Raw genomic sequence first — 25,073 nt, forward strand, 5'->3', positions numbered from 1 at the left:
ATGCTTCCTCTCAATACTTCTCTTCCCTCCCCTGTCACCTTCTTGCTGATGGGCATCCCAGGACTAGAGCACCTGCATGTCTGGATTGGGATTCCCTTCTGCTCCATGTACATAGTGGCTGTGGTGGGAAATGTGACCATCCTGGCTGTGGTGAGGGCAGAGCGAAGCCTCCATGAGCCCATGTTCCTCTTCCTGTGCATGCTGTCGGTCACTGACCTGGTCCTCTCCACGTCTACGCTGCCCCGCATGCTCTGTCTCTTCTGGCTTGGAGCCCATGACATTGCCTTTGATGCCTGCCTGGCCCAAATGTTCTTCATCCACAGCTTTACTGCCATGGAATCAGGCTTCTTTTTGGCCATGGCCATTGACCGTTATGTGGCCATTTGTCATCCACTGCGCCATAGCACCATTCTCACCCACGTTCACATCACTATAATGGGTATCATTGTGGTGATTCGGGGCGTAGCCTTCTTTTCTCCACATCCCATCCTGCTCAAACAGCTGCCCTACTGCAGGACTCAAAGAATTGCCCACACCTACTGTGAGTTCATGGCTGTGGTGAAGCTGGCGTGTATGGACACAGGAGCCACCAAACGTTATAGCCTGGCTACAATCATCGGCTCGTGTGATGCGGTTCTCATTGCTGTGTCCTACGCCTTTATTCTGCGCTCTGTATTCCGCCTGCCATCGCGAGACGCCAGCTTTAAGGCTTTGGGCACGTGTGGATCCCACGTCTGTGTTATTCTTGTCTTCTACTCCACAGCAGGTTTTTCCATTTTTACTCACCGTTTTGGGAAACATGTGCCTGCACATGTCCATATTTTTATTGCAAATATGTACCTTTTGGTGCCCCCTTTTCTCAACCCCATTGTGTATGGAGTAAGGACCAAGAAAATACGTGAACATGTTCTTAGGATACTAATGGTCAAAGTTGCTTAATTTTAGTTGGATCAATCGATAAAAGAATTGGTTCAAGAATAAATGGAGATAATGTAAGGACAATAATTAACTGCTGTCACTCTCACAAACTGAATTGCATTTACCACCAGAAAGGTATTTTATTTATTAGATGTCTATAAATCCCAAAAATTCTAATTTGAGAAGTTATTTCAGCTTTTTTTATTTATTAAATGTTCGAGAACAAATTAATTTCCTCCTAGGTATGTGTTTTTTAGAGACTAATTACAAATACAGAGTAAACAGTAAAGGAAGAGGAAAAAGAAAAGTAAATAGCCGAAACCGGTTTGGCTCAGTGGATAGAGCGTTGGCCTGTGGACTGAAAGGTCCCAGGTTCGATTCCGGTCAAGGGCATGTACCTGGGTTGCGGGCACATCCCCAGTGGGAGATGTGCAGGAGGCAACTGATCGATGTTTCTTTCTCATCGATGTTTCTAACTCTCTATCTCTCTCCCTTCCTCTCTGTAAAAAATCAATAAAATATATTAAAAAAAAAAAAAAAAAGAAAGAAAAGTAAATAATATAGAAAAAATTTCTAGAGAACCTAATGATGTCCAGCATATACCAGGCAATTTGAAGCCATTTGATTATGTGGGTAGCTGTGAGTTCATAGAATAGTTGATCAATGTTGTATCTCCTCTATAACGCAATCAAATTATATTGTTCATTTAGATAAAGGAGTAGAAATAATATTTAAATATTAAACAATATTGAGCAAATGTCTCAACAAACGAACTTGAATTGTTGAGAAGGCTCTAATTTTAGTATTAAGGCTGACCCATTTTCTGGAGAAATTTTGATAGAGGAAGAGTGTATTTCTTAAAATAAGTTAGTATTATGAAGTCTGCTGTCTGTTAAAATTGAGGTCATGAATTCCCATTTTGATAAATACTAGTCAATATTACCAAATTACCAGGCTACCATGTGCATTGATTCTGCGCCTCATTTATTAATTAGATGACTTGGAACCCAGTATCAAGAAACAATATCTGAAATTTCTTATTAGCAACAATGTTGAAATAGTTTATTGTCCCAGTACCAGGGATTTACAAGTTCATTGACACTAGATTCCCAACCCAGTTATCTATTTCTTATTATTTTTTTTTTAAAATGTAACCTAAAATCTGTGGACCTGTTTTATAATTTGGATATGTAAAAATTGTGTTTTGATATTTATGCTTTGAAACTTTTTATCTCCCTTGCTTATTATCATTAGAAGTTCACACCCATTGTTAAACATGCAGACTAACATCTCTGAATTCACCATTCTCGCTTCATAATTCAAATATGGGGAGAGTGTGAAGCTTTCTATTTTGGAGTACCAGAAATATTTGGTAATCTTTCTTTGACTTCCTAATAGATGTGCAAACTAACATTCTTACTGTGGTAGAATTTAGACTTCATGACATTTTTTCCAGGTAGTCTATTCACTTAATATTTAAGTATCCAGGCTTTATAGTTAGACTGCTTCAGGTCAAGTCCAGTATTCATTGCTTGGCTAGCTTTATTGCTATTTGATTCCCCTTCCCCTCAACTTTATAATATTTAAAAACAGAGATAAAATAAGCATCTACCTCATATAGTTGTATAGCAATTAAATGAAACATATAAAGAAGATCGGTGCTATGGCATAGAGGAAACATAATAAACCATATTTTTTTAATTCTTCCACTATGATTATAATTTTCTATGTTCTGTACCCTTTTTTTAAACTGCTTTAAGAAATACCATATCTTACTTAATATTACCATCTTTGCAACTGTGTATTATTTGTATTTTTGTTATTTATATAATGAATATATTTGATTTCATTCCCTTTTAGCAACTTATTTGGTAAATCTACCAACACCTCAAAAACAAAACAAAAAACAAAACCCCAAAACAACACCACAACTTGTGTTTTAGTTCCTTTGCAGTATATTGTGTTTTTTCATAGTATGCCATATATTGATAACTTTAAGCTCTTCTGGAGAATAGGATAGTTTTAATGCAGTGCAATAGAATAGTGTTAAGAATATAGTAATTACCTTTAATGTCTTTTGTTGATAAAATCATTTAATCATTCATTCAATTATTTATTTTACTAAGTTTATTGGTGACATTGGTTAATAGGATCATATGTATTTCAAGTGTGCATTTCTATGATACATGACCTGCATATTGCTTTGTGTGCCCACCATCAAAACTCAAATCATCTTCCATCACCATCGATTTGGCTCCCTTTACATTTCACTGCCCCCCCCACTCCCTTCTTTCTGGTAACCATATGATCTATGAGTTTCAGTTTCATGTCCCACATATGAGTGAAATCATATGGTTCTTAGTTTTTTTCTAACTGACTTATTCCACTTAGCATAATATTCTCAAGGTCCATTCATGTTGTCACAAATAGCAGTATTTCATCTTTTCTTATGGCTGAGTATTATTCCATTGTATTTATGTGCCACATCTTCTTCATCCAATTGTCTATCAATAATACTTTGGTTGTCTCCATGTCTTGGCAACCATGATTAATTATACAATGAACAAAGGGAAGCATACATCTTTATGCATAAATGTTTTCTGAGTTTTTCAGGGAGATACCCAGAAGAGAGATTGCTAGGTCATATGGTAACTCCATTTTTAATTTTTTGAAGAACCACATACTGTTTTCCATTCCCACCAGTGTGAAGGAGGGTTTCTTTTCCTCCACAACCTCTCCAACACTTGTTATTATCTATATTGTTGATAATAGCCATTCTAACAGGTGTGAGGTGGTTGGTATCTCATTGCAGTTTTGTACTTCCTTAATAGCTCATGAAGTTGAACATCTTTTCATATGTCTGTTGGTCATTTTTAAGTCTTCCTGGGAGAGGTGTCTGTTCAGATCCTTTGCCCATTTTTAAATTGGATTATTTGTTTGTTTGATATTGAGTTGTATGAGTTCTTTATACTTTTAGTTATTAATGCCTTGTTTTCAAACTAAACTGTTGTTTCCAAATATCACCTCCCATTTGGTTAGGTGCCTTTTGTTTTGTCTTTTGTTGTACAGAAGCTTTTTAGTTTGATATAGTCCCATTCATTTATTTTTGCCTTTACTTCCCTTGCTTTGGGGATCAAATTCTAAGACCAAGCTCCACACGTTTAGTACCTATGTTTTCTTCTATGTAATTTATTGTTTCAGATCTTATATCTTAGGTCTTTAATCCATTTTGAATTAATTTTTGTACATGAGCACAAACTGTGGTCTAGTTTCATTCTTTTGCATGTGGCTTTCCAATTTTCCCAGCACCATTTATCAAGGAGACTTTCTTTTCTCCATTGTGTATTTTTGACTCCTTTGTCAAAAATTAGTTGCCCAAATACATGTGGTTTTATTTTTGGGCTCTCAATTCTGTTCCATTGATCTGTGTGTCTGCCAGGACATCCCTGGGTGCTGACCCTGGGACTGTTCACAGAGTGTACCCTTTGCTCGGGGAGAAAAAAGCGATTCTGTAGCACCAGTAGTCAGGTGCCCAATGTGCTCCTCAACCTGACACCAAGGGTGACCTAAGTGAGTTCTGGGCTATGGGTCGGCAGAGTTCTGTGACTTCGTTTCTCTGCCTGATTGCTGAGAGCCCAACAGCCACAGCGGCACCCCCATGTTCTGGCCTTGCCCAGGTCTCTGGGGTCAGCTGCAGCTCGCACTACTCATCTCTGCGGGAATGCCCAGGGAATCTCTCTGCTCCCTCCAGCTGAAGGGAACATTAGCCATAACTGCATTTGTTCCCTCTCCCGGCTGAGCTCTGCTGTGAGCTCCAGGCAGCAGGGCTGCTTCTATGGCTCATCTTAGCCCTTCTCCCCTCTCCCCTCCCCCTTCCATTCCCACTTGTCCACCTTCAGATGTTTCAATATGCGGACCTTTTGGGCATATTTCTGCATTGAGCAGGGAATCTTTTGTTGAGTTATAGCTGTTCAAGGTGTTGAAACTTAAAGGGGAGAGATCAAGGGGATCTCTCACGTTGTCATTTCTCTGTCCTCACTCACCATTCATTTGTTTATAATGTGTTCAAAAATGTATTTTAAATAAGTTTAGATTTATTTGGACTAATTTTTGTAACGCTGAAATGTATCCCTCCATTACTATTAATTCAATCATGTTTCTTCTTTTCCCCTGAGACAAAATAAGTATGAAGAGACTGTAATTAAGCTACTTAGAATCCTTTGATAGCAGGTGTATCTGGCAAACATAAACTGACTCATCTTCTGTTAGGGCAAGTTTTCTGCAGCTTTCTCTGCTTGTTCAGGGACACATTTCTACTCTTTTATCATATGAACTAAGGAGATGGAGTCACATTAGGGTGCTCTAGACCCGTGGTTGGCAAACTACGGCTCTCAAGCCACATGCGGCTCTTTGGCCCCTTGAGTGTGGCTCTTCCACAAAATACCACGTGCGGGCTCGCACGTACAGTGCGATTGAAACTTCGTGGCCCATGCGCAGAAGTCGGTTTTCAGCCTGGGAGAGTCTATTTTGAAGAAGTACTGTTGATATTTGGCTCTGTTGACTAATGAGTTTGCCAACCACTGCTCTAGACTAAATTGTTAAGAAAACAGGCTATATTGTGTTTGATGGCATTTGCACATGCTCATATATGCTATTCTTTCTTCCTCAAATATCTTTTACTGCCAAATGTCACTGTAATACCCTTCACATTCCTATTTATAGAGCAGGTTAGTGTATAACTAAAAAAAAAGCCTCTACTGATATTTATCATTGCTAATACGTATTTTTATGTTAATAACAAAGAAAAGTCCATAAAGTTCTATTCACCTATCTAACTAATATCTTCACTCATGTTATTAGCATTAGTATAGAATGTAACTAAAGAGCACTTCACTGGTGTGGTTTTTTATTGTGGTGAAATATACATAATATAAAATGTATCACTTTAACTGTTTTTAATTGTATATAGTTCAGTGGAATTAGTACATGTATACTGTTGTGCAACCAGCCCCACCAATCACTTTCAGAGCTTTTTTTTATCTTCCCCAATTGAAACTTCATATTCATAAAACAGTAATTTCCCATTCCCACTTCTTTACATACTGTGACAACTGCCATTCGACTACTATCTCCATGAATTTAGTTATTCTAGGTACCTCACATAAATAGAATCACAAAAGATTTGTCCTCCTGTGACTGGCAAGCTCACCTAGCATTATATCTTCAAGGTTCACCCATGTTTTAACATGTGTTAGAAATTCCTTCCTTTTTAATGTTATGTGAATTTTTTTTTTATTCACTCATCCATCTGTGGATGGGACTTGTGATGTTTCCACCTTTTACTATTGTGAATAATGCTGCTATGAACATACAACAATCTGTCTGAATCCTTGTTTTTACTTCTCTGGGGTATATACACAAAAGTGGAATTGATGGATCACATATTTCTATGTTTATTTTTTTTAGTAACTGTCATGCTTTTTTCTATAGCAACTATATCACTTTACATTCCTCCTAGAAATGCACAAATGTTCTTTCCAATTTTTTTCACATCTGTACCAATAATTTTTCTTTCTTATTTTTAATAATAGCTATTCTTTTAATAATACCATTCTGAAATGGTATCTCATTGTGGTTCTAATTTGCACTTCCTTAGTAATTAGTGATGTTAAGCATACTTTTGTGTGTTTATTGGTCATTTGAACATATTTTCTGAATAAACACCTATTCAAATTATTTGCCCATTTTTTAATCCAGTGATTTTTTAAATTGTTGAGTTTTAAGATTTTTAAAATATATATTCTGGATATTAATTGCTTATCAAATATAATATTTTCTCTGATTCTCTGGCTTACCTTTTCACTGTGTTGATAGTGTTCTTTGATGCAAAAACTTTTTAATTTTGGTGAAATCCAGTATATTAATTTTTACTTTTGTTGCCTTTGTCATATCCAAAAAAACCTTTATGAAATTTAATATCACAAAAGTTTTCTTTTTTTTCTAAGAGTTTTAATTCTTCTGTTTAGATATTGATCCATTTTGAGGTAGTTTTGTTTCTTTCTTTGTTTTGTGTGTTGTTTTTTATGTAAGATAAAAGTCCAACTTCATTCTTTTGTATGTAGACATCTGAGTGTTTCAACCCATTTGTTGAAAAACTACTTTTCCCTTATTGAATGGTCTTGGCACCTTTGCAGAAATTATTCAAACATCTTTGTAAGGGTTTATTTTTGGGCCTTTTATTCTATTCAATAGTCTACATATCTGTTTTTATCCCAGTTAGATTACTATAGCTTTCTAGTAAGTTCTATGTATTTCAAGATTTTTTTTGGATATTTAGGATCACTTGAAAATTCATATGGATTTTTATATTTCTACAAAAAATGTCATTGCAACATTAAAAGAAATTGCAATGAATCTGAAGATCAGTCTAGGTAGTATTGGCATATTAACAATATTAAGTGTTCTAATCCATGAACACAAGATGTATTTCCATTTATTTGTGTTTAATTTCTTTCAGCATTTTTTGTAGTTTTCGGTGTACAAATTTTAATCTTAACTTCAGATTATGCCTCTTATTTTTAAATATTATTGTCAATTAAATTGTATAATTTCTTTTTCAGGTGGCTCATTTAAAGTGTAGAGATATGCAACTGTTTTTGTACATGATAATTTTGTAACTTGTAATTTGATAATTTATTAGGTCTAGAGTGTGTGTGTGAGTGTGTGTGTGTGTGTGTGTGTGTGTGTGTGTCTGAGAGAGGGAGAGATCTTTAAGGTTTTCTATTTGTAAGGTTATTTTAGTGGCAAACAAATAATTTATCTTTTCCAATATGGATGCCTTTTATTTCTTTTTCTTGTCTAATTTCTCTGGCTATGATTTTCAGTGTTATGTTGAATACAAATAGTAAAAGTGGGCATTCTTTTCTTGCTCCTGACCATAGAGGAAAAACTTTCAGTATTTCATCGCTTATCACAAAGTAGTTGTGAGTTTTTCATGTATGACATTTTTTTCTGTTGAGGTTGTTGGTATCTTTGGATTATTCCCTTTCTACTATTTTTAAAGAGATAACTAGGAGGACAACACTCTATCATTTCTTCAACTCAATGAGTTTCTGAGGTAACTAGCCCTATATTATTATGAGTGGCATCTGTGTTAGTCAGAATCAAACCAGGAAATATTATTTATTACAGAGCATCTTTAATACAGTTCATTATCTACACAAATTATAGAACTTCAGATAAACCTAACATTTGACAGTGAGGACTTCCAGAAATTAGAAACCACAAAAATCCACAACAACTCTAGCCAGCAACGCACAGAGGCACCACTAGTTAAATCACATCTCAGAAATACGAGTCTCTCACTAGAAGCTGAAACCCTGGAAGTACCCTCTGGCAAAATCTGGAGCCATGGAATAGATGCAGTAGAAGAAATAGAGAAATAGAGAGAATTGTCATAGCACATTGAACAAACCCTGTCTAAAGAAAAATGATCTATGATCCTGAGAAACATAGCCTGTAATGTTCACTTTTCCTGAAATACAGAGCAGAATAGAATGAGAAGGAACATGTGTGTAGCAAAATATATACACAATCATTGTATAAGCATGCCAACCAAAACACAAATAATAATGCTTTTATACATGGGGATAATGCATACACTGTATTCATTCAAACAAATAAATTTCAGGGGAATTCAAGAGTAAAAACATACTATAAAATATCCTGGAGCTTCAGTTGATTTTCAGAACTAAAACTGATTCAGGTGAATTATTTAAGAATATCTAGAGGCATGTAAGATTAATATAATCACCGTGTTTATTCATAAATTCATTGCTCCAAAATATCCTCACTCCTAGCTCTCACTACATGTGTTGTAAGAAACCATTTAGTGCTTAAACCCATGGGTACAATAAACCAATGATCTCACAAGACCTGGAATCCAGATACTACCTCCTATTGATGTCTAAGCTCAGAATTCAAGTGGCATGGACACCATAAGACTGAGTCCAAGAGACCAAATTGTGCCTTTTGAGACTGAGATTAGTGAAACTGCCTACAATAGCATTCTCATAAGAGTCTATACATAGGATATTCCTTGCAGGCCTCTGTTCCCCCAGGATAAGAAGTGTAATGGGCCCTGTTGTAATTATATCCAATATTATGTAGAGCCTCAAGCTGAGTAGTGAGACCATCTAGTTAACCAGATTATAGACAGAGGAGCTGTGGATAAGATGAGAAGGGACAATTCACTGATAAGGGAATGGTGGAGCCTAGGCTGGAGTTCCTAGGTCCGGTCACAGCAGTGAAAATTTAACCTTTGTGGTTGTCTGAAAGATGGCACAATTTCTTGACTTGACAAAAAATAAGGTAGAAGAAGATTAATTTAATATTTAAGCTGAGATGTATGTGTTGTTCATAATTTTTGTTAAACTAGCCTTAGAATTTAGTCTTGAACTATATTTACTCAAAACCTTATTTGTTTTTATTAAATTTTGTTCTATTCAGACTCAAAGGATGCCTAATATTATATAAGCTTATTACATACAAATATTTAAACCAAAGTAATGATTTATCAATTTAGAATTTAGGATTGTTAAGAGACCTTTCCAAAACAATATATCCCAATACACACTTCTGATAACCTGCTATCTTGAGCCAAGAGTTGTGTTTAAGTTTACTTGGGAAGCAAAAATCAGCACCAAGTGAATTGTATGACTGAAGAATTTTTAATGTACCTTCTGGAAGAATTTAATTGATCATTTTAAAAAGAGGACAAATATCTAGTAACCTGAACACCAACTCTTTCCAGACTTAGTCATTTTCTATATTGGATTATCTTCGCAAAGTGATTTCTTACCATTCTGTTTGGCTGCTTTTATGAAGATAAGGCTCCTTCCTTTATTAACTCAATTACTCATCTTCCAATATAAGATCAGTTTTCTCCTCACTTCTTTATTGAACCAATTTTTCTTTAGTATTCCCAACATATCCTTTCTCCTTATATCTGTAAGTGAATCTTTGGGAAGTGGTAGCAGGAGTTAAATATACAAATTGTTGATCTCATTCATGATGATTGGGCTTTTATTTTTTTGACTGTTTAAGATGGTAGGAAATTATATTTTGGTATTCAGAAATATATCGACACTACATCTAAAAACTACATAATATTGCTAAAATGTATTTAGCCAACTGGATAATACTTTCTGGGGAAAAAAGAAAAAGTAGAGGAGAGAGAAAGAGAGAAGAAAGAGAAAAGATGGGTAGAGAATTTCTTTCTACTACTTTTCTTACCCAAAAATCAGAGCCTTATGTATTGATGCATTGAGACAATTTAATAGTGAAGAAATTATTCTATAGCTAGTTGCATGTTATTGGATGTTAACATCTCTCCCCAGCCATAACAGTAAAATGTTGGTCTTTATATATTTAAAATCTTTGTGATGTTTAATTTGGACAGGATCATGGAATATCCATTATTTGGATAATGGCAGGTTATAACAGGACCAGTCTTCAACCAACCATCTTCCTACTGCTTGGAATTCCAGGATTGGAGGCTGCCCACAAATGGATTTCCATTCCTTTCTGCCTGGTCTACCTACTGTCACTGACGGGAAATGTTGCCCTTTTATTAATTGTCAAGACAGACCACAAACTGCATGAACCTATGTACTTCTTTCTATGCATGCTCTCAGTGGCTGATCTGATGCTTACTTCTTCTACACTTCCCAAGATACTCAGTCTCTTCTGGTTCAATGACAGAGAGATCTACTTTGAAGCCTGCCTCACACAAATGTATCTTATCCATTCTCTGTCTACTATGGAATCTGGATTTATCTTGGCCATGGCCTTTGACCGATATGTAGCCATCTGCCACCCACTAAACCATTCCACTATCTTAACACCTACAGTGATTGTAGGCTTGGGTATGTTCATTGTCTTCAGAGGCGCTGTCCTCCTCAGTCCACACCCCTTCCTGCTGAGGTGGCTTTCCTACTGCAAAACTAATGTCATCTCCCATACTTATTGTGAGTTCATGGCCCTGATAAAGCTGGTTTGCACTGAGACCAAGATTCGGAGAGCCTACAGCCTAATTGTGGCATTCCTGACAGGGGGATTGGATTTCATATTGATCATCTGTTCCTATGTCCTTATTCTCTTCACTGTCTTTAATCTTCCATCCAAAGCTGCCCGCCTGAAGACCTTAAGTACCTGTGTCTCCCATGTATGGGTCATCTTGGTGTCTTACACACCAGCCTTTTTCTCTTTTCTCACTCATAGATTTGGTCAACACATTACTCCACATATCCACATTTTTATAGCCAATATATACCTTCTCGTTCCACCTATGATGAATCCTATTATTTATGGTGTTAAAACCAAACGAATCAGGGAGGGATTCTTTAAATTGTTAGCAGTCAAAAGTGTTTGACTTTGCAAGGTTTGTGAATCCTCAAATCACCATCAAAGATGAGAGTTTTATAAAACAAGAAATGTTGAAAATGAATCAGCATTGCCTTGAAGTAGAAAAGTTTTCATCTAAATTTTGGATTAATATTGGATAGTTAAGATTGGTAAGTATATTGACTTCAGTGAGCAGTAGCAATTATAGCAGATACAGAAGAAGTAGAAAAAATTAGAGCAAAACTTTTAATTATTAGTATTATTTATCTTCCTTAACCTTGTATTTAGTATAGTCTTTGGGACTTATTAAGCCATAAATAACTTTATATTGAAATCATTTTAATTTTAATGAAGTCTAATTTATCTAATTTTTTTTTATGGATCATCCTTTTTGTGTCATATCTAAGAAATTAATTGCCTAACTTGAGGTTATGAAATTTTCCTGTTAAAAAATTCTTTGAAAACTTCATGTAGTTTGAGATGTGAGATTTAGATTAAGGTTCATATATAATACAAAGGTAATAATCCATAATCCATGGTTGTGAAGTTGAGTCTTAAATAACATAATACATATTAATAATTCCAAACGTAATAAAATATAATTCCCCCTTTATACAACAGTTTTCTAATGTCTATTTTACTCTCCTAAATAAAAAACAGTAAGTTTAAGAAAATATATAAGTACCCAAATAATAATATAAAAGTAAAAGTTTCTATATATATATATATATATATATATATATATACTTGTGCATGACAACACTAGATGACATAATAAAGCAGTCAGGTCCTTGTACTTTTGCATAGAATAAATGTGAATGTGAAAGTTATAAATGCCAGTTAATCCTGGTATATTTTATCTATTGCTCAAATGCCATGAGAAATATTGCATTTGGTGATGTCATTTTTTTAAAAAATGAATTTTCTTTTTCCATTTAAAAATGTTTAAAAACTTGTTATTTATAGTCTTAACACAATATTCACTTTACATACATGATAGTTAATTTTCTAGAATATCAAGTTCATGTTTCCATTTTAAAACCATGAAAAGATAATTTATAATAACTCCTAAAGCAAAAGCTAATTCAGAACAATAAATACAAAGCAAGGTAAAATTATACATTCAGAACATTATAGTATTTATTTTATTTTTTCTACCACTATTTATCCCCCCTATACCCTCTCCCTCCTACACCCCCTCCCCTCGCCACCACAATCTCCACACTATGGTTTGTATTCACTAGTTCTCTCTCTCTTTTTCCCTTTTGTTGCTCAGTCCTTCCAATCCCTCTGATTGCCCATCCCTCAGAGCTGTCAGCCCACACTCTACCTATGAATCTATCTCTATTTTGCTTGTTAGTTCAGTTTGTTCATTAGATTCCACATATGAATGAAATCATATGTTTCTTGTCTTTCTCTGACTGGCTTATTTCCCTTAGCATAATATATAAAGTATTTTTCAACTACAAATGTTCAGTTGCATATCTGACATTACTCTCAGATACGGAACATTTGTGGAGAGTTGGAAGTATGAAGGAATTATCTTATGTATTGCAGGAGGATTCTCTCTAGTTTATATTTACTAAATTTAATAGTGCTTCCCAAATTGTGACAATGACAAAACCACACCAAGAAATTTCTAAAATGCTCCTTAAGTTCATCAACTCTGTTAGGAATCACTGATAAAATTACAGCACTAATCATAATAACTGATTCATAGTAAACATATCATAAATATTGTCTACTCTTATTATTTTTATTATTATTGAGAATAGAGAGAGTAAAGTTAATAAGAGAATGCCAAATATGTTGTGAAATTAAGCTTTTTTTTAAAAAGTGTGTTCATGTGAGAATTTATGATAATACAATGAAAACATTAAATTACAAATCTGAGTCTGAATAATTCAATAGCAAAAAACCCAAAAAAACAAAACCCAAAAAAACACGCATAGAGTTAGCTGAAGTCGTTGAAATGCCATGTTCTCTGGGCAACTAGACATTTGACTTTTCTATGTGTATTTGGATTAAGACTACATTGGATAGCTTCTGGGATTAAGAAAAATAATTCTAGAAATAGTTCTGACCTTAGTACCTGATTTCTGATTAGACTCAGGAATGATACTGTTAAGAAATTTAACTGAAATTGCATGTATGTGTTAAGTGTAATGTCCCTTTTAGTCTAAGTCTAACATGGGTTACAAATAATTACACCACGAATCTTCTAGGCACACAACAATGCCTATTTTGAGTTGCAGTTTACTGACAAATTCTTGTTTTGATTTTATTTTCTCTGTATATAAGCCATAAAATTCAAGATGCAATAAAAAATTAGCTCTCAGGTGTAAATGACAATGTTTTTCTCTACTATTATAACCTGTATTTCCTATTGAAAGCATTAGGGCTTTTTAGAATCACCCTCATAAAGCAGTTTAATATTTACCAGTTTTATACCTACCTCTCATAATTAGGGTGAAATCATTCAGCAACTATGTTGTAGGATAAGACAGTTGGAAATATTTACCATAGGTATATCACAAAGACTTCCGATATGATAATAAATGTTGGAGAAAGTCTCTACAATTTTTGTGAAGCAACATATCTCAAGTCAGGATCACAGGAATGTAAATAGCTTCCCTGTCCGTGATCCAGCACATTCTGCTAAAGCACCCTTCTTTTAAGAACATGAAAAAATTGGAAAATATCAAGGAAAAGGAGATGATTAGGGATATACACATCATCTCTTTAAAATAAAAACACAGCATAGCCTAAGGACATTTATAGATGTCTTCACATATTTAAAGGACCATGATAAGAAGTAGATATACCTTTTTCTGTATGGCTCCAAAAGGAAGCAGCATATCTTTTTTTTTTTTTTTTAATTATTATTCTTTAGTAGAGGCCCAGTGCATGAAATTCGTGCGGGGGCGGTGGGGGTGTCCCTCAGGCCAGCCTGCACCCTCTCCAATCGGGGACCCCCTGTGGGATGTCCTAAACCAGTAGCCGAACACCCCTCTCTCAATCTGGGACCACTGGCTCCTAACTGCTCACCTGCCTGCCTGCCTGATTGCTCCTAACCCCTCTGCCTGATCGCCCCTAACTGCTCTCCCCTGTTGACCTGATCGGCCCTAATTGCCTCTACCTGCCTGATTGCACCTAACTGCCCTCCCCTGCAGGCCTGATCTCGCCCCCAAGTGCCCTCTCCTGCCAGCCTGATTGCCCCAAACTGCCTCTGCCTTGGCCCCCACCACCATGGCTTTGTCCAGAAGGAAGTCGGATGTCCGGAAGAGGGCCGGTTGACCCGGTCTAATTAGCATATTACCCTTTTATTAGTATAGATAGATTATATAGGATAGGATTGCTTAAAAGGAAAGGAAAAGCCTTTAAGCAGGAGGAGATGCTCTTGGCAGACAAAAACACATATCCTATATCTGGACTAATAGCCAGCCATATGCACTATACTGCCAAACCAGTCATTAAATATTGAACCGCTTTCTTACACCTTACACCAAACAGCTGTTGCCCTTAAAACCCCTCCTCAGCCCCCACCTTAGGTTCTGCCTTTGCAGTTCACCCAGATTAGGTTCTGATTGGTCAGTTTCTATGCCAGTCAGCGTCTCTGGGCCTATCTCTGGACCTGATCAGAGAGGCGGGGCTGATCAGCAAGGCTGCTAGTGAGGCCCAGAGAGAAAATGAGGCAAGGGCTGATCAACAGCTGCCATGGAGGCTGCAGATCAGACCCTGCTTCTTTCTTCGGTCCTCTCTCCCGGTCTGATCCACTGCCCCCTCAGCAGTCAGTGCTGGTCACTGCAGCAACCCAGCACTGACTACAGGACTGACTTCCATGACACTGACCCAGCACTGACTGCCATGGGGGCTGCGGATCAGACACTGCTTCTCTCTCTGGGCCTCTCTCCGGGCCTGACCCACATCCCCCTCGGCAGTCAGTACTGGGTCACTGTGGTGCCCACAGCACTGACTGCAGAACTAACTTCAGGTGTTCGGTCGAGCCTTTGGTCCTTTTGGATGTTACAGACCCTGGCTCTTTATATATATAAACTAGAGGCCCAGTGCACAAAAATTTGTGCCCTCGGAGGGGTCCATCAGCTCGGCCTGTGCCCTCTCACAACCTGGTACACCTCGGGGGATGTCCACCTGCTGGCTTAGGCCCGCTCCCCGGGGGATCTGGCCAAAGCTGGCAATCAGACATCCCTCTGGCAGCCCAGGAGCCCTCAGGGGATGTCCACTTGCCAGCGGGCACCAGGCCTAAGCTGCAGTCAGATATCCTTAGCGCTGCTGAGGAGGCGGGAGTGGCTCCCGCCACCACTGCTGTGCTGGCAGCCATCAGCCTGGCTTGTGGCTGAGCTCTCCTTGTGGGAGCGCACTCACCACCAGGGGGCAGCTCCTGCATTAAGCTTCTGCACCCTCGTGGTTAGTGTGTGTCATAGTGACCAGTCATTCCCAGTCGTTCTGCTGTTAGGGTCAATTTGCATATTACCCTTTTATTATATGCCTGGTGCATGGGTGGGGGCTGGCTGGTTTGCCCTGAAGGGTGCCTCGGATCAGGGTGGGGGTCTCGCTGGAGTGCCTGGCCAGCCTGGATGAGGGGCTGAGGGACATTTTTAGACTGGCCACACCCCCTTCAGGTAGGGGGGTCCTGCTTGGGTGCCTGGCCAGCCTGGGTGAGGGGCTAGTGGCTGTTTGCAGGCTAGCCAAGACCCCCAGCAGGGAACTTCAGCCCATGTGGGTGTGGCCAGTCTGGGTAAGAGGCTGATGGCTGTTTGCAGGCTGTCCACAACCCCTTCAAGGTGGGAGTCCCCGCTGGGGTGCCTGGCCAGCCTGGGTGAGGGGCTGATGGTTGTTTGCAGACTGGCCACAGCCCATTCAGGGTGGGGGTCCCATGGGGTGTCTGGCAAGCCTGGGTGAGGGGCTGATGGCTGTTTGCAGGCTGGCCACGGCCTCCAGCCACCCAAGCTCCCAATGGAGGCTGGCTAGAAGCAAGTATCTGGGATTTATTTATCTTCTATAATTGAAACTTTGTTGCCTTTAGCAGTGGCCACAGTGGGCCAGGGCACACAGGAAGCTTGGCTTCCTCCATCGCTGGGACAACCAAACCTCCTGTTTGCTCCAGTTCCGTGGCTGCTGGCCACCATCTTGGTTGGGTTAATTTGTATATAGTCGCTCTGATTGGCTGGTGGGTGTGGCTAAGGGAGTAGCAAAGTTATGCTCAATTTGCATGTTTCTCTTTTATTAGATTAGATAAAAGTCCAACTTCATTCTTTTGTATGTAGACTGGGTGTTTCAACCCATTTGTTGAAAAACTACCTTTCCTTCATTGAATGGTCTTGGCACCTTTGCAGAAATTACTTAAACATCTTTGTAAGAGCTTAATTTTGGGCCTTTTATTCTATTCATAGTCTATATATTTGTTTTTATCCCAGTTTGATTACTATAGCTTTCTAGTAAGTTCCATTTTTTTCAAGATTTGTTTTTTGGGTTTTTTTGTATTCAGGACCACTTGAGAATTCATATTGATTTTTATATTTATACAAAAAATGCCATTGCAACATTGATAGAAATTGCACTGAATCTGAAGATCAGTCTAGGTAGTATTGGCATATTAACAATATTAAGTGTTCTAATCCATGAACACAAGATGTATTTCCATTTATTTGTGTTTACTTTCTTTCAGCATTTTTTGCAGTTTTCAGTGTACAAATTTTAATCTTAACTTCAGTTTATGCCTCATTTATTTTTTAATATTATTGTCCATGAAATTTTATAATTTCTTTTTCAGATGGCTCATTTATAGTGTAGAGAAATACAACTGTTTTTGTACATGATAATTTTGTATTCTGTAATTTAATTCTTTATTAGGTCTACAGTGTGTGTGTGTGTGTGTGTGTGTGTGTGTGTGTGTGTGTGTCTGAGAGAGAAAGGGAGAAAGAGATCTTTATAGTTTTATATTTATAAGGTGATTTTAGTTATAAACAGATAATTTTACTTTTCCAATATGGATGCCTTTTATTTCTTTTTCTTGTCTAATTTCTCTGGCTATGATTTTCAGTGTTATGTTGAATACAAATAGTAAAAGTGGGCATTCTTTTAATGCTCCTGACCGTAGAGGAAAAGCTTTCAGTATTTCATCGTTTATCACAAAGTAGTTGTGAGTTTTTCATGTATGACATTTTTTTTCTGTTGAGGTTGTTGGTATCTTTTGATTATTCATTCCCTTTCTACTATTTTTAAAGAGATAACTAGGAGGACAACACTCTATCATTTCTTCAACTCAATGAGTTTCTGAGGTAACTAGCCCTATATTATTATGAGTGGCATCTGTGTTAGTCAGAATCAAACCAGGAAATATTATTTATTACAGAGCATCTTTAATACAGTTCATTATCTACACAAATTATAGAACTTCAGATAAACCTAACATTTGACAGTGAGGACTTCCAGAAATTAGAAACCACAAAAATCCACAACAACTCTAGCCAGCAACACACAGAGGCACCACTAGTTAAATCACATCTCAGAAATACGAGTCTCTCACTAGAAGCTGAAACCCTGGAAGTACCCTCTGGCAAAATCTGGAGCCATGGAATAGATGCAGTAGAAGAAATAGAGAAATAGAGAGAATTGTCATAGCACATTGAACAAACCCTGTCTAAAGAAAAATGATCTATGATCCTGAGAAACATAGCCTGTAACGTTCACTTTTCCTGAAATACAGAGCAGAATAGAATGAGAAGGAACATGTGTGTAGCAAAATATATACAATCATTGTATAAGCATGCCAACTAAAACACAAATAATAATGCTTTTATACATGGGGATAATGCATACACTGTATTCAATCAAACAAATTTCCGGGGAATTCAAGAATAGAAACATACTATAAAATATCCTGGAGCTTTAGTTGATTTTCAGAACTAAAACTGATTCAGGTGAATTATTTAAGAATATCTAGAAGCATGTAAGATTAATATAATCACCGTGTTTATTCATAAATTCATTGCTCCAAAATATCCTCACTCCTAGCTCTCACTACATGTGTTGTAAGAAACCATTTAGTGCTTAAACCCATGGGTACAATAAACCAATGATCTCACAAGACCTGGAATCCAGATACTACCTCCTATTGATGTCTAAGCTCAGAATTCAAGTGGCATGGACACCATAAGACTGAGTCCAAGAGACCAAATTGTGCCTTTTGAGATTGAGATTAGTGAAACTGCCTACAATCAAATAGCATTCTCATAAGAGTCTATACATAGGATATTCCTTGCAGGCCTCTGTTCCCCCAGGATAAGAAGTGTAATGGGCCCTGTTGTAATTATATCCAATATTATGTTGAGCCTCAGGCTGAGTAGTGAGACCATCTATTTGTGGAAGTAAGATAATCAGATTATAGGCAGAGGAGCTGTGAATAAGGTAAGAAGGGACAATTCACTGATAAGGGAATGGTGGAGCCTAGGCTGGAGTTCCTAGGTCCAGTCACAGCAGTGAAGATTTTGCCTTGGTGGTCGTCTGAAAGATGGCACAACTTCTTGAATTGACAAAATAATAAGGTGGAAGAAGATTAATTTAATATTTAAGCTGAGATGTATGTGTTGTTCATAATTTTTGTTAAACTAGCCTTAGAATTTAGTCGTGAACTACATTTGCTCAAAACCTTATTTGTTTTTATTAAATTTTGTTCTATTCAGACTCAAAGGATGCCAAATATTATATAAGCTTATTATATACAAATAATTGAACCAAAGTAACGATTTATCAATTTAAAATTTAGGATTGTTAGGAGACCTTTCCAAAACAGTATATCCCAATACACACTTCTGATAACCTGCTATCTTGAGCCATGAGTTGCATTTAAATTGACTTGGGAAGCAAAAATCAGCACCGCGTGCATTGTATGACTGAAGAATATATTATGTACCTTCTGGAAGAATTTAATTGATCATTTTAAAAAGAGGACAAATATCTAGTAACTTGAACACCAGCACTTTCTAGACTTAGCCATTTTCTATATTGGATTATCTTCAATACCATTCTGTTTGGCTGATTTTATGAAGATAAGGCTCCTTCCTTTATTAACTCAATTACTCGTCTTTCAATATAAGATCAGTTTTCTCCTCACTTCTTTATTGAACCAATTTTTCTTTAGTATTCCCAACATATGCTTTCTCCTTATAACAATTAGCGCAATCTTTGGGAGGTAGTAGCAGGAGTTAATAATAAAATTGTTGATTTCATTCATGGTGATTGGGCTTTTATTTTTTTGACTGTTTAAAATGGTAGGAAATTCTATTTTGGTATTCAGAAATATATCGACACTTCCTCTAAAAACTACATAATATTGCTAAAATTTATTTAGCCAACTGGATAATACTTTCTGAAAAAAAAAAGAAAAAGCAGAGGAGAGAGAGAGAAGGAGGAGAAAAAAGGTATAGAGAATTCCTTTCTACTACTTTTCTTACCCAAAAATCAGAGCCTTATGTATTGATGCATTGAGACAATTTAATACTGAAGAAATTATTCTATAGCCAGTTGCATGTTAAGATCTTATCCCAGCCATAACAGTAAAATGATGGTCTTTATATATTTAAAATCTTTGTGATGTTTAATTTGGACAGGATCATGGAATATCCATTGTTTGGATAATGGCAGGTTATAACAGGACCAGTCTTCAACCAACCATCTTCCTACTGCTTGGAATTCCAGGATTGGAGGCTGCCCACAAATGGATTTCCATTCCTTTCTGCCTGGTCTACCTACTGTCACTGACGGGAAATGTTGCCCTTTTATTAATTGTCAAGACAGACCACAAACTGCATGAACCTATGTACTTCTTTCTATGCATGCTCTCAGTGGCTGATCTGATGCTTACTTCTTCTACACTTCCCAAGATACTCAGTCTCTTCTGGTTCAATGACAGAGAGATCTACTTTGAAGCCTGCCTCACACAAATGTATCTTATCCATTCTCTGTCTACTATGGAATCTGGATTTATCTTGGCCATGGCCTTTGACCGATATGTAGCCATCTGCCACCCACTAAACCATTCCACTATCTTAACACCTACAGTGATTGTAGGCTTGGGTATGTTCATTGTCTTCAGAGGCGCTGTCCTCCTCAGTCCACACCCCTTCCTGCTGAGGTGGCTTTCCTACTGCAAAACTAATGTCATCTCCCATACTTATTGTGAGTTCATGGCCCTGATAAAGCTGGTTTGCACTGAGACCAAGATTCGGAGAGCCTACAGCCTAATTGTGGCATTCCTGACAGGGGGATTGGATTTCATATTGATCATCTGTTCCTATGTCCTTATTCTCTTCACTGTCTTTAATCTTCCATCCAAAGCTGCCCGCCTGAAGACCTTAAGTACCTGTGTCTCCCATGTATGGGTCATCTTGGTGTTTTACACACCAGCCTTTTTCTCTTTTCTCACTCATAGATTTGGTCAACACATTGCTCCACATATCCATATTTTTATAGCCAATATATATCTTCTCATTCCACCTATGATGAATCCTATTATTTATGGTGTTAAAACCAAACGAATCAGGGAGGGATTCTTTAAATTGTTAGCAGTCAAAAGTGTTTGACTTTGCAAGGTTTTTGAATCCTCAAATCACCAACAAAGATGAGAGTTTTATTAAACAAGAAATGTTGAAAATGAATCAGCATTGCCTTGAAGTAGAAAAGTTTTCATCTAAATTTTGGATTAATATTGGATAGTAAAGATTGGTAGGTATATTGAGTTCAGTGATCATTAGCAATTGTAGCAGATACAGAAGAAGTAGAAAAAATTAGAGCAAAACTTTTAATTATTAGTATTATTTATCTTCCCTAACCTTGTATTTAGTATAGTCTTTGGGACTTATTAAGCCATGAATAACTTTATATTGAAATAATTTTAATTTTAATGAAGTTTAATTTATCTAATTTTCTTTTATGGATCATGCTTTATGTGTCATATCTAAGACATTGCCTAACTTGGGGTTATGAAATTTTTCTGTTAAAAAATTCTTTGAAAACTTCATGTAGTTTGAGATGTGAGATTTAGATTAAGGTTCATATATAATACAAAGATAATAATTCATAATCCATGGTTGTGAACTTGAGTCTTAATAAAATAATGTACATTAATAATTCTGAACATAATAAAATATAATTACCCCTTTATGCAACAAAGTTTTCTAATGTATATTTTACCCTCCTAAATAAAAAATAGTAAGTTTTTTAAAAAGGTAAGTACCCAAATCCTGTATAATAAAAAGCTAATATGCAAATCAACCGAACAGCGGAACAACCAGTCACTATGACACGCACTGACCACCAAGGGGCAGACACTCAACGTAGGACCTGCCTCCTGGTGGTCAGTGTGTTCCCACAGGGGAAACGCAGCTTAGCCAGAAGCCCCGAACTGGGCTCATGGTGGCCTGGCAAGCCCTGCGGCAGTGGAGGGAGCCTCTCCCGCCTCCGCAGCAGCTTTAAGGATGTCCAACTGACAGCAGGCCAGCTCCCCACAGGAAACGGGCCTAAGCCATCAGTTGGATATCCCCCAAGGGCTCCTGGACTGCTAGAGGGTGCAGGCCAGTCTGAGGGACCCCCAAGTGCATAAATCTCATGCACTGGGCCTCTAGTAATAATATAAAAGTAAAAGTATATATAACCTCACTAGATGAGATAATAAAGTAGTCAGGTCCTTGTACTTATGCATAGAAAAATGTGAATGCAAAAGTTATAAATTCTGGTAAATCCTGGCATATTTTATCGATTACTCAAATACCATGAGAAATATTGCATTTGGTGATATCTTTTTTTTAAAAAAATGAATTTTTTTCTATTTAAAAATGTTGAAAAACTTGTTATTCATAGTCTTAACACAACAATATACAATATTCACTTTATATACATGATAGTTAATTTTCTAGAATCGTGGTTGGCAAACTGCAGCTTGTGAGCCACATGCGGCTCTTTGCCCCCTTGAGTGTGGCTCTTCCACAAAATACCACGTGCGGGCATGCACGTACAGTGCGATTGAAACTTCGTGGCCCATGCACAGAGGTCAGTATTTTGTGGAAGAGCCTGTATTCTGTGGAAGAGCCACACTCAAGAGGCCAAAGAGCCGCATGTGGCTCACGAGCCGCGGTTTGCCGAGCCAGTTTGCCGACCACTGTTCTAGAATATCAAGTTCATGTTTTCATTTTAAAACCATGAAAAGATAATTTATGATAACTAGTATAGCAAAGTTTTTTAAAAAACTACATTCAGAACAATAAATACAAAGCACGGTAAAATTATACATTCAGAACATTATAGTATTTATTTTATTCTTCCTACCACCTTTTAGTCCCTTAGTCCCTCTTCCACCTCACCCACTCCCCTCCCCACCACAATCTCTACACTCTGGTTTTATTCTTTTTTTCCCCCTTTTGTTGCTCAATCCCCCCATTCTCTCTGCCTGCCCATCTCTCAGAGCTGTCAGCCCACTCTCTATCTATGAATCTGTCTCTATTTTGCTTGTTAGTTCAGTTTGTTCATTAGATTCCACATATGAGTGAAATCACATGGTTTTTGTCTTTCCCTGACTGGCTTATTTCCCTTAACATAATACAAAGTATTTTTTAACTACACGATGTTCAGTTGCATATCTGAAATTTCTCTCAGATACAGAACATTTGTGGAGGGTTGTAAGTATGGAGGAATTATGTATTGCATGAGGATTCTCTCTGGTTTACATTTATTAAATTTAATAGTGCTTCTCAAATTGTGTCAATGACAAAACCACACCAAGAAATTTCTAAAATGCTCCTTAAGTTCATCAACTCTGTTAGGAACCACTGATACAATTTCAGCACTAATCATAGTATCTGATTCATAGTAAACATATCATAAATATTGTCTACTCTTATTGTTTTATTATGATTGAAAAATAGAGAGTAAAGTTAGTAAGAGAATGCCAAATATGTTGTGAAATTAAGCTTTTTTTTAAAAAAAGTGTGTTCATGTGGGAATTTATGATAATACAATGAAAACATTAAATTACAAATCTGAGTCTGAATCATTCAATAACAAACCAAAAAAACAAACAAAAAACCCATGGAGTTAGCTGAAGTAGTTGAAATGCCATGTTCTCTGGGTGACTAGACATTTGACTTTTCTATGTGTATTTGGATTAAGACTACATTGGATAGCTTCTGGGATTAAGAAAAATAATTCTAGAATTAGTTCTGACCTTAATACCTGATTTCTGATTAGATTGAGGAATGATACTGTTAAGAAATTTAACTGCAATTGCATGTATGCGTTAACTGTAAGGTCTCTTTTAGTCTAAGTCTAACATGGATTACAAATAATTACACCACGAATCTTCTAGGCACACAACAATGCCTATTTTGAGTTGCAGTTTACTGATAAATTCTTGTTTTGATTTTATTTTCTCTGTATATAGGCCATGAAATTCAAGATGCAATTAAAAATTAGCTCTTAGGTGTAAATGACAATGTTTTCCTCTATTATTATAACCTGTATTTCCTATTAAAAGCATTAGGGCTTTTTAGAATCACCCTCATAAAGCAGTTTAATATTTACCAGTTTTATACCTACCTCTCATAATTAAGGTGAAATCATTCAGCAACTATGTTCTAGGATAAGACAGTTGGAAATATTTGCCATAGGTATATCACAAAGACTTCCGATATGATAATAAATGTTGGAGAAAGTCTCTACAATTTTTGTGAAGCAACATATCTCAAGTCAGGATCACAGGAATGTAAATTGCTTCCCTGTCTGTGATCCAGCACATTCTGCTAAAGCACCCTTCTTTTAAGAACATGAAAAAATTGGAAAATATCAAGGAAAAGGAGATGATTAGGGATATACACATCATCTCTTTAAAATAAAAACACAGCATAGCCTAAGGACATTTATAGATGTCTTCACATATTTAAAGGACCATGATAAGAAGTAGATATACTTTTTTCTGTATGGCTCCAAAAGGAATCAGCGTATCTTTATTTAAAAAATTATTATTCTTTACTAGAGTGCAAGAAATTCATGAGGGGGAAGGGGGGTGTCCCTCAGGCCAGCCTGCACCCTCTCCAATTGGGGACCCCTTGTGGGATGTCCTAAACCAGTAGCCCAACATTCCTCTCTCAATCTGGGACCACTGGCTCCTAACTGCTCACCTGCCTGCCTGCCTGATCGCACCTAAGTGCCTCTGCTTGCCTGCCTGATTGCCCCTAACCCCTCTGCCTGATCTCGCCCCTAACTGCTCTCCCCTTCTGACCTGATCGGCCCTAATTGCCTCTACCTGCCTGATCGCACCTAACTGCCCTCCCCTGCAGGCCTGATCTCGCCCCCAAATGCCCTCCCCTACCGGCTTAATCTTGCCCCCAACCACCCTCCCCTGCCAGCCTGATCGCCCCTAACTGCCTCTGCCTCGGTCCTCACCACCATGGCTTTGTCTAGAAGGAAGTTGGATGTCCAGAAGATGGCCAGTCGACCTGGTCTAATTAGCATATTACCCTTTTATTAGTATAGATAGATTATATAGGATAGAATTGCTTAAAAGGGGGGGAAAGCCTTTTCAGCAGGAGGACATGCTCTTGGCAGACAAAAACACATATCCTATATCTGGACTAATAGCCAGCCATATGCACTATACTGCCAAACCAGTCATTAAATATTGAACCGCTTTCTTATACCTTACACCAAACAGCTGTTGCCCTTAAAACCCCTCCTCA

At 37.3% G+C, this 25,073-nt stretch overlaps 3 protein-coding genes across 3 annotated transcripts; all 3 read left to right on the top strand.

Moving 5' to 3' along the window:
* On the top strand, positions 1 to 939 carry LOC139018140 (olfactory receptor 52D1-like). The gene has a single exon (XM_070426782.1). The coding sequence runs from the start codon at positions 1 to 3 to the stop codon at positions 937 to 939; it is 939 nt and encodes a 312-aa protein (XP_070282883.1).
* Positions 940 to 10,399: 9,460 nt separating this feature from the next.
* LOC139018417 (olfactory receptor 52K2-like) lies at positions 10,400 to 11,350 on the top strand. The gene has a single exon (XM_070427030.1). It carries the CDS (start codon positions 10,406 to 10,408, stop codon positions 11,348 to 11,350), a length of 945 nt encoding a protein of 314 aa, XP_070283131.1. The 5' UTR covers positions 10,400 to 10,405.
* An 8,626-nt stretch (positions 11,351 to 19,976) lies between these two features.
* On the top strand, positions 19,977 to 20,927 carry LOC139018418 (olfactory receptor 52K2-like). The gene has a single exon (XM_070427031.1). It carries the CDS (start codon positions 19,983 to 19,985, stop codon positions 20,925 to 20,927), a length of 945 nt encoding a protein of 314 aa, XP_070283132.1. The 5' UTR covers positions 19,977 to 19,982.
* Positions 20,928 to 25,073: the final 4,146 nt, after the last annotated feature.

The sequence above is a fragment of the Myotis yumanensis genome, unplaced genomic scaffold (genome assembly GCF_028538775.1).
Source record: "Myotis yumanensis isolate MYYU_CA2020_CCGP unplaced genomic scaffold, mMyoYum1.0.hap1 SCAF_10, whole genome shotgun sequence".
Taxonomy (NCBI): domain Eukaryota; kingdom Metazoa; phylum Chordata; class Mammalia; order Chiroptera; family Vespertilionidae; genus Myotis; species Myotis yumanensis.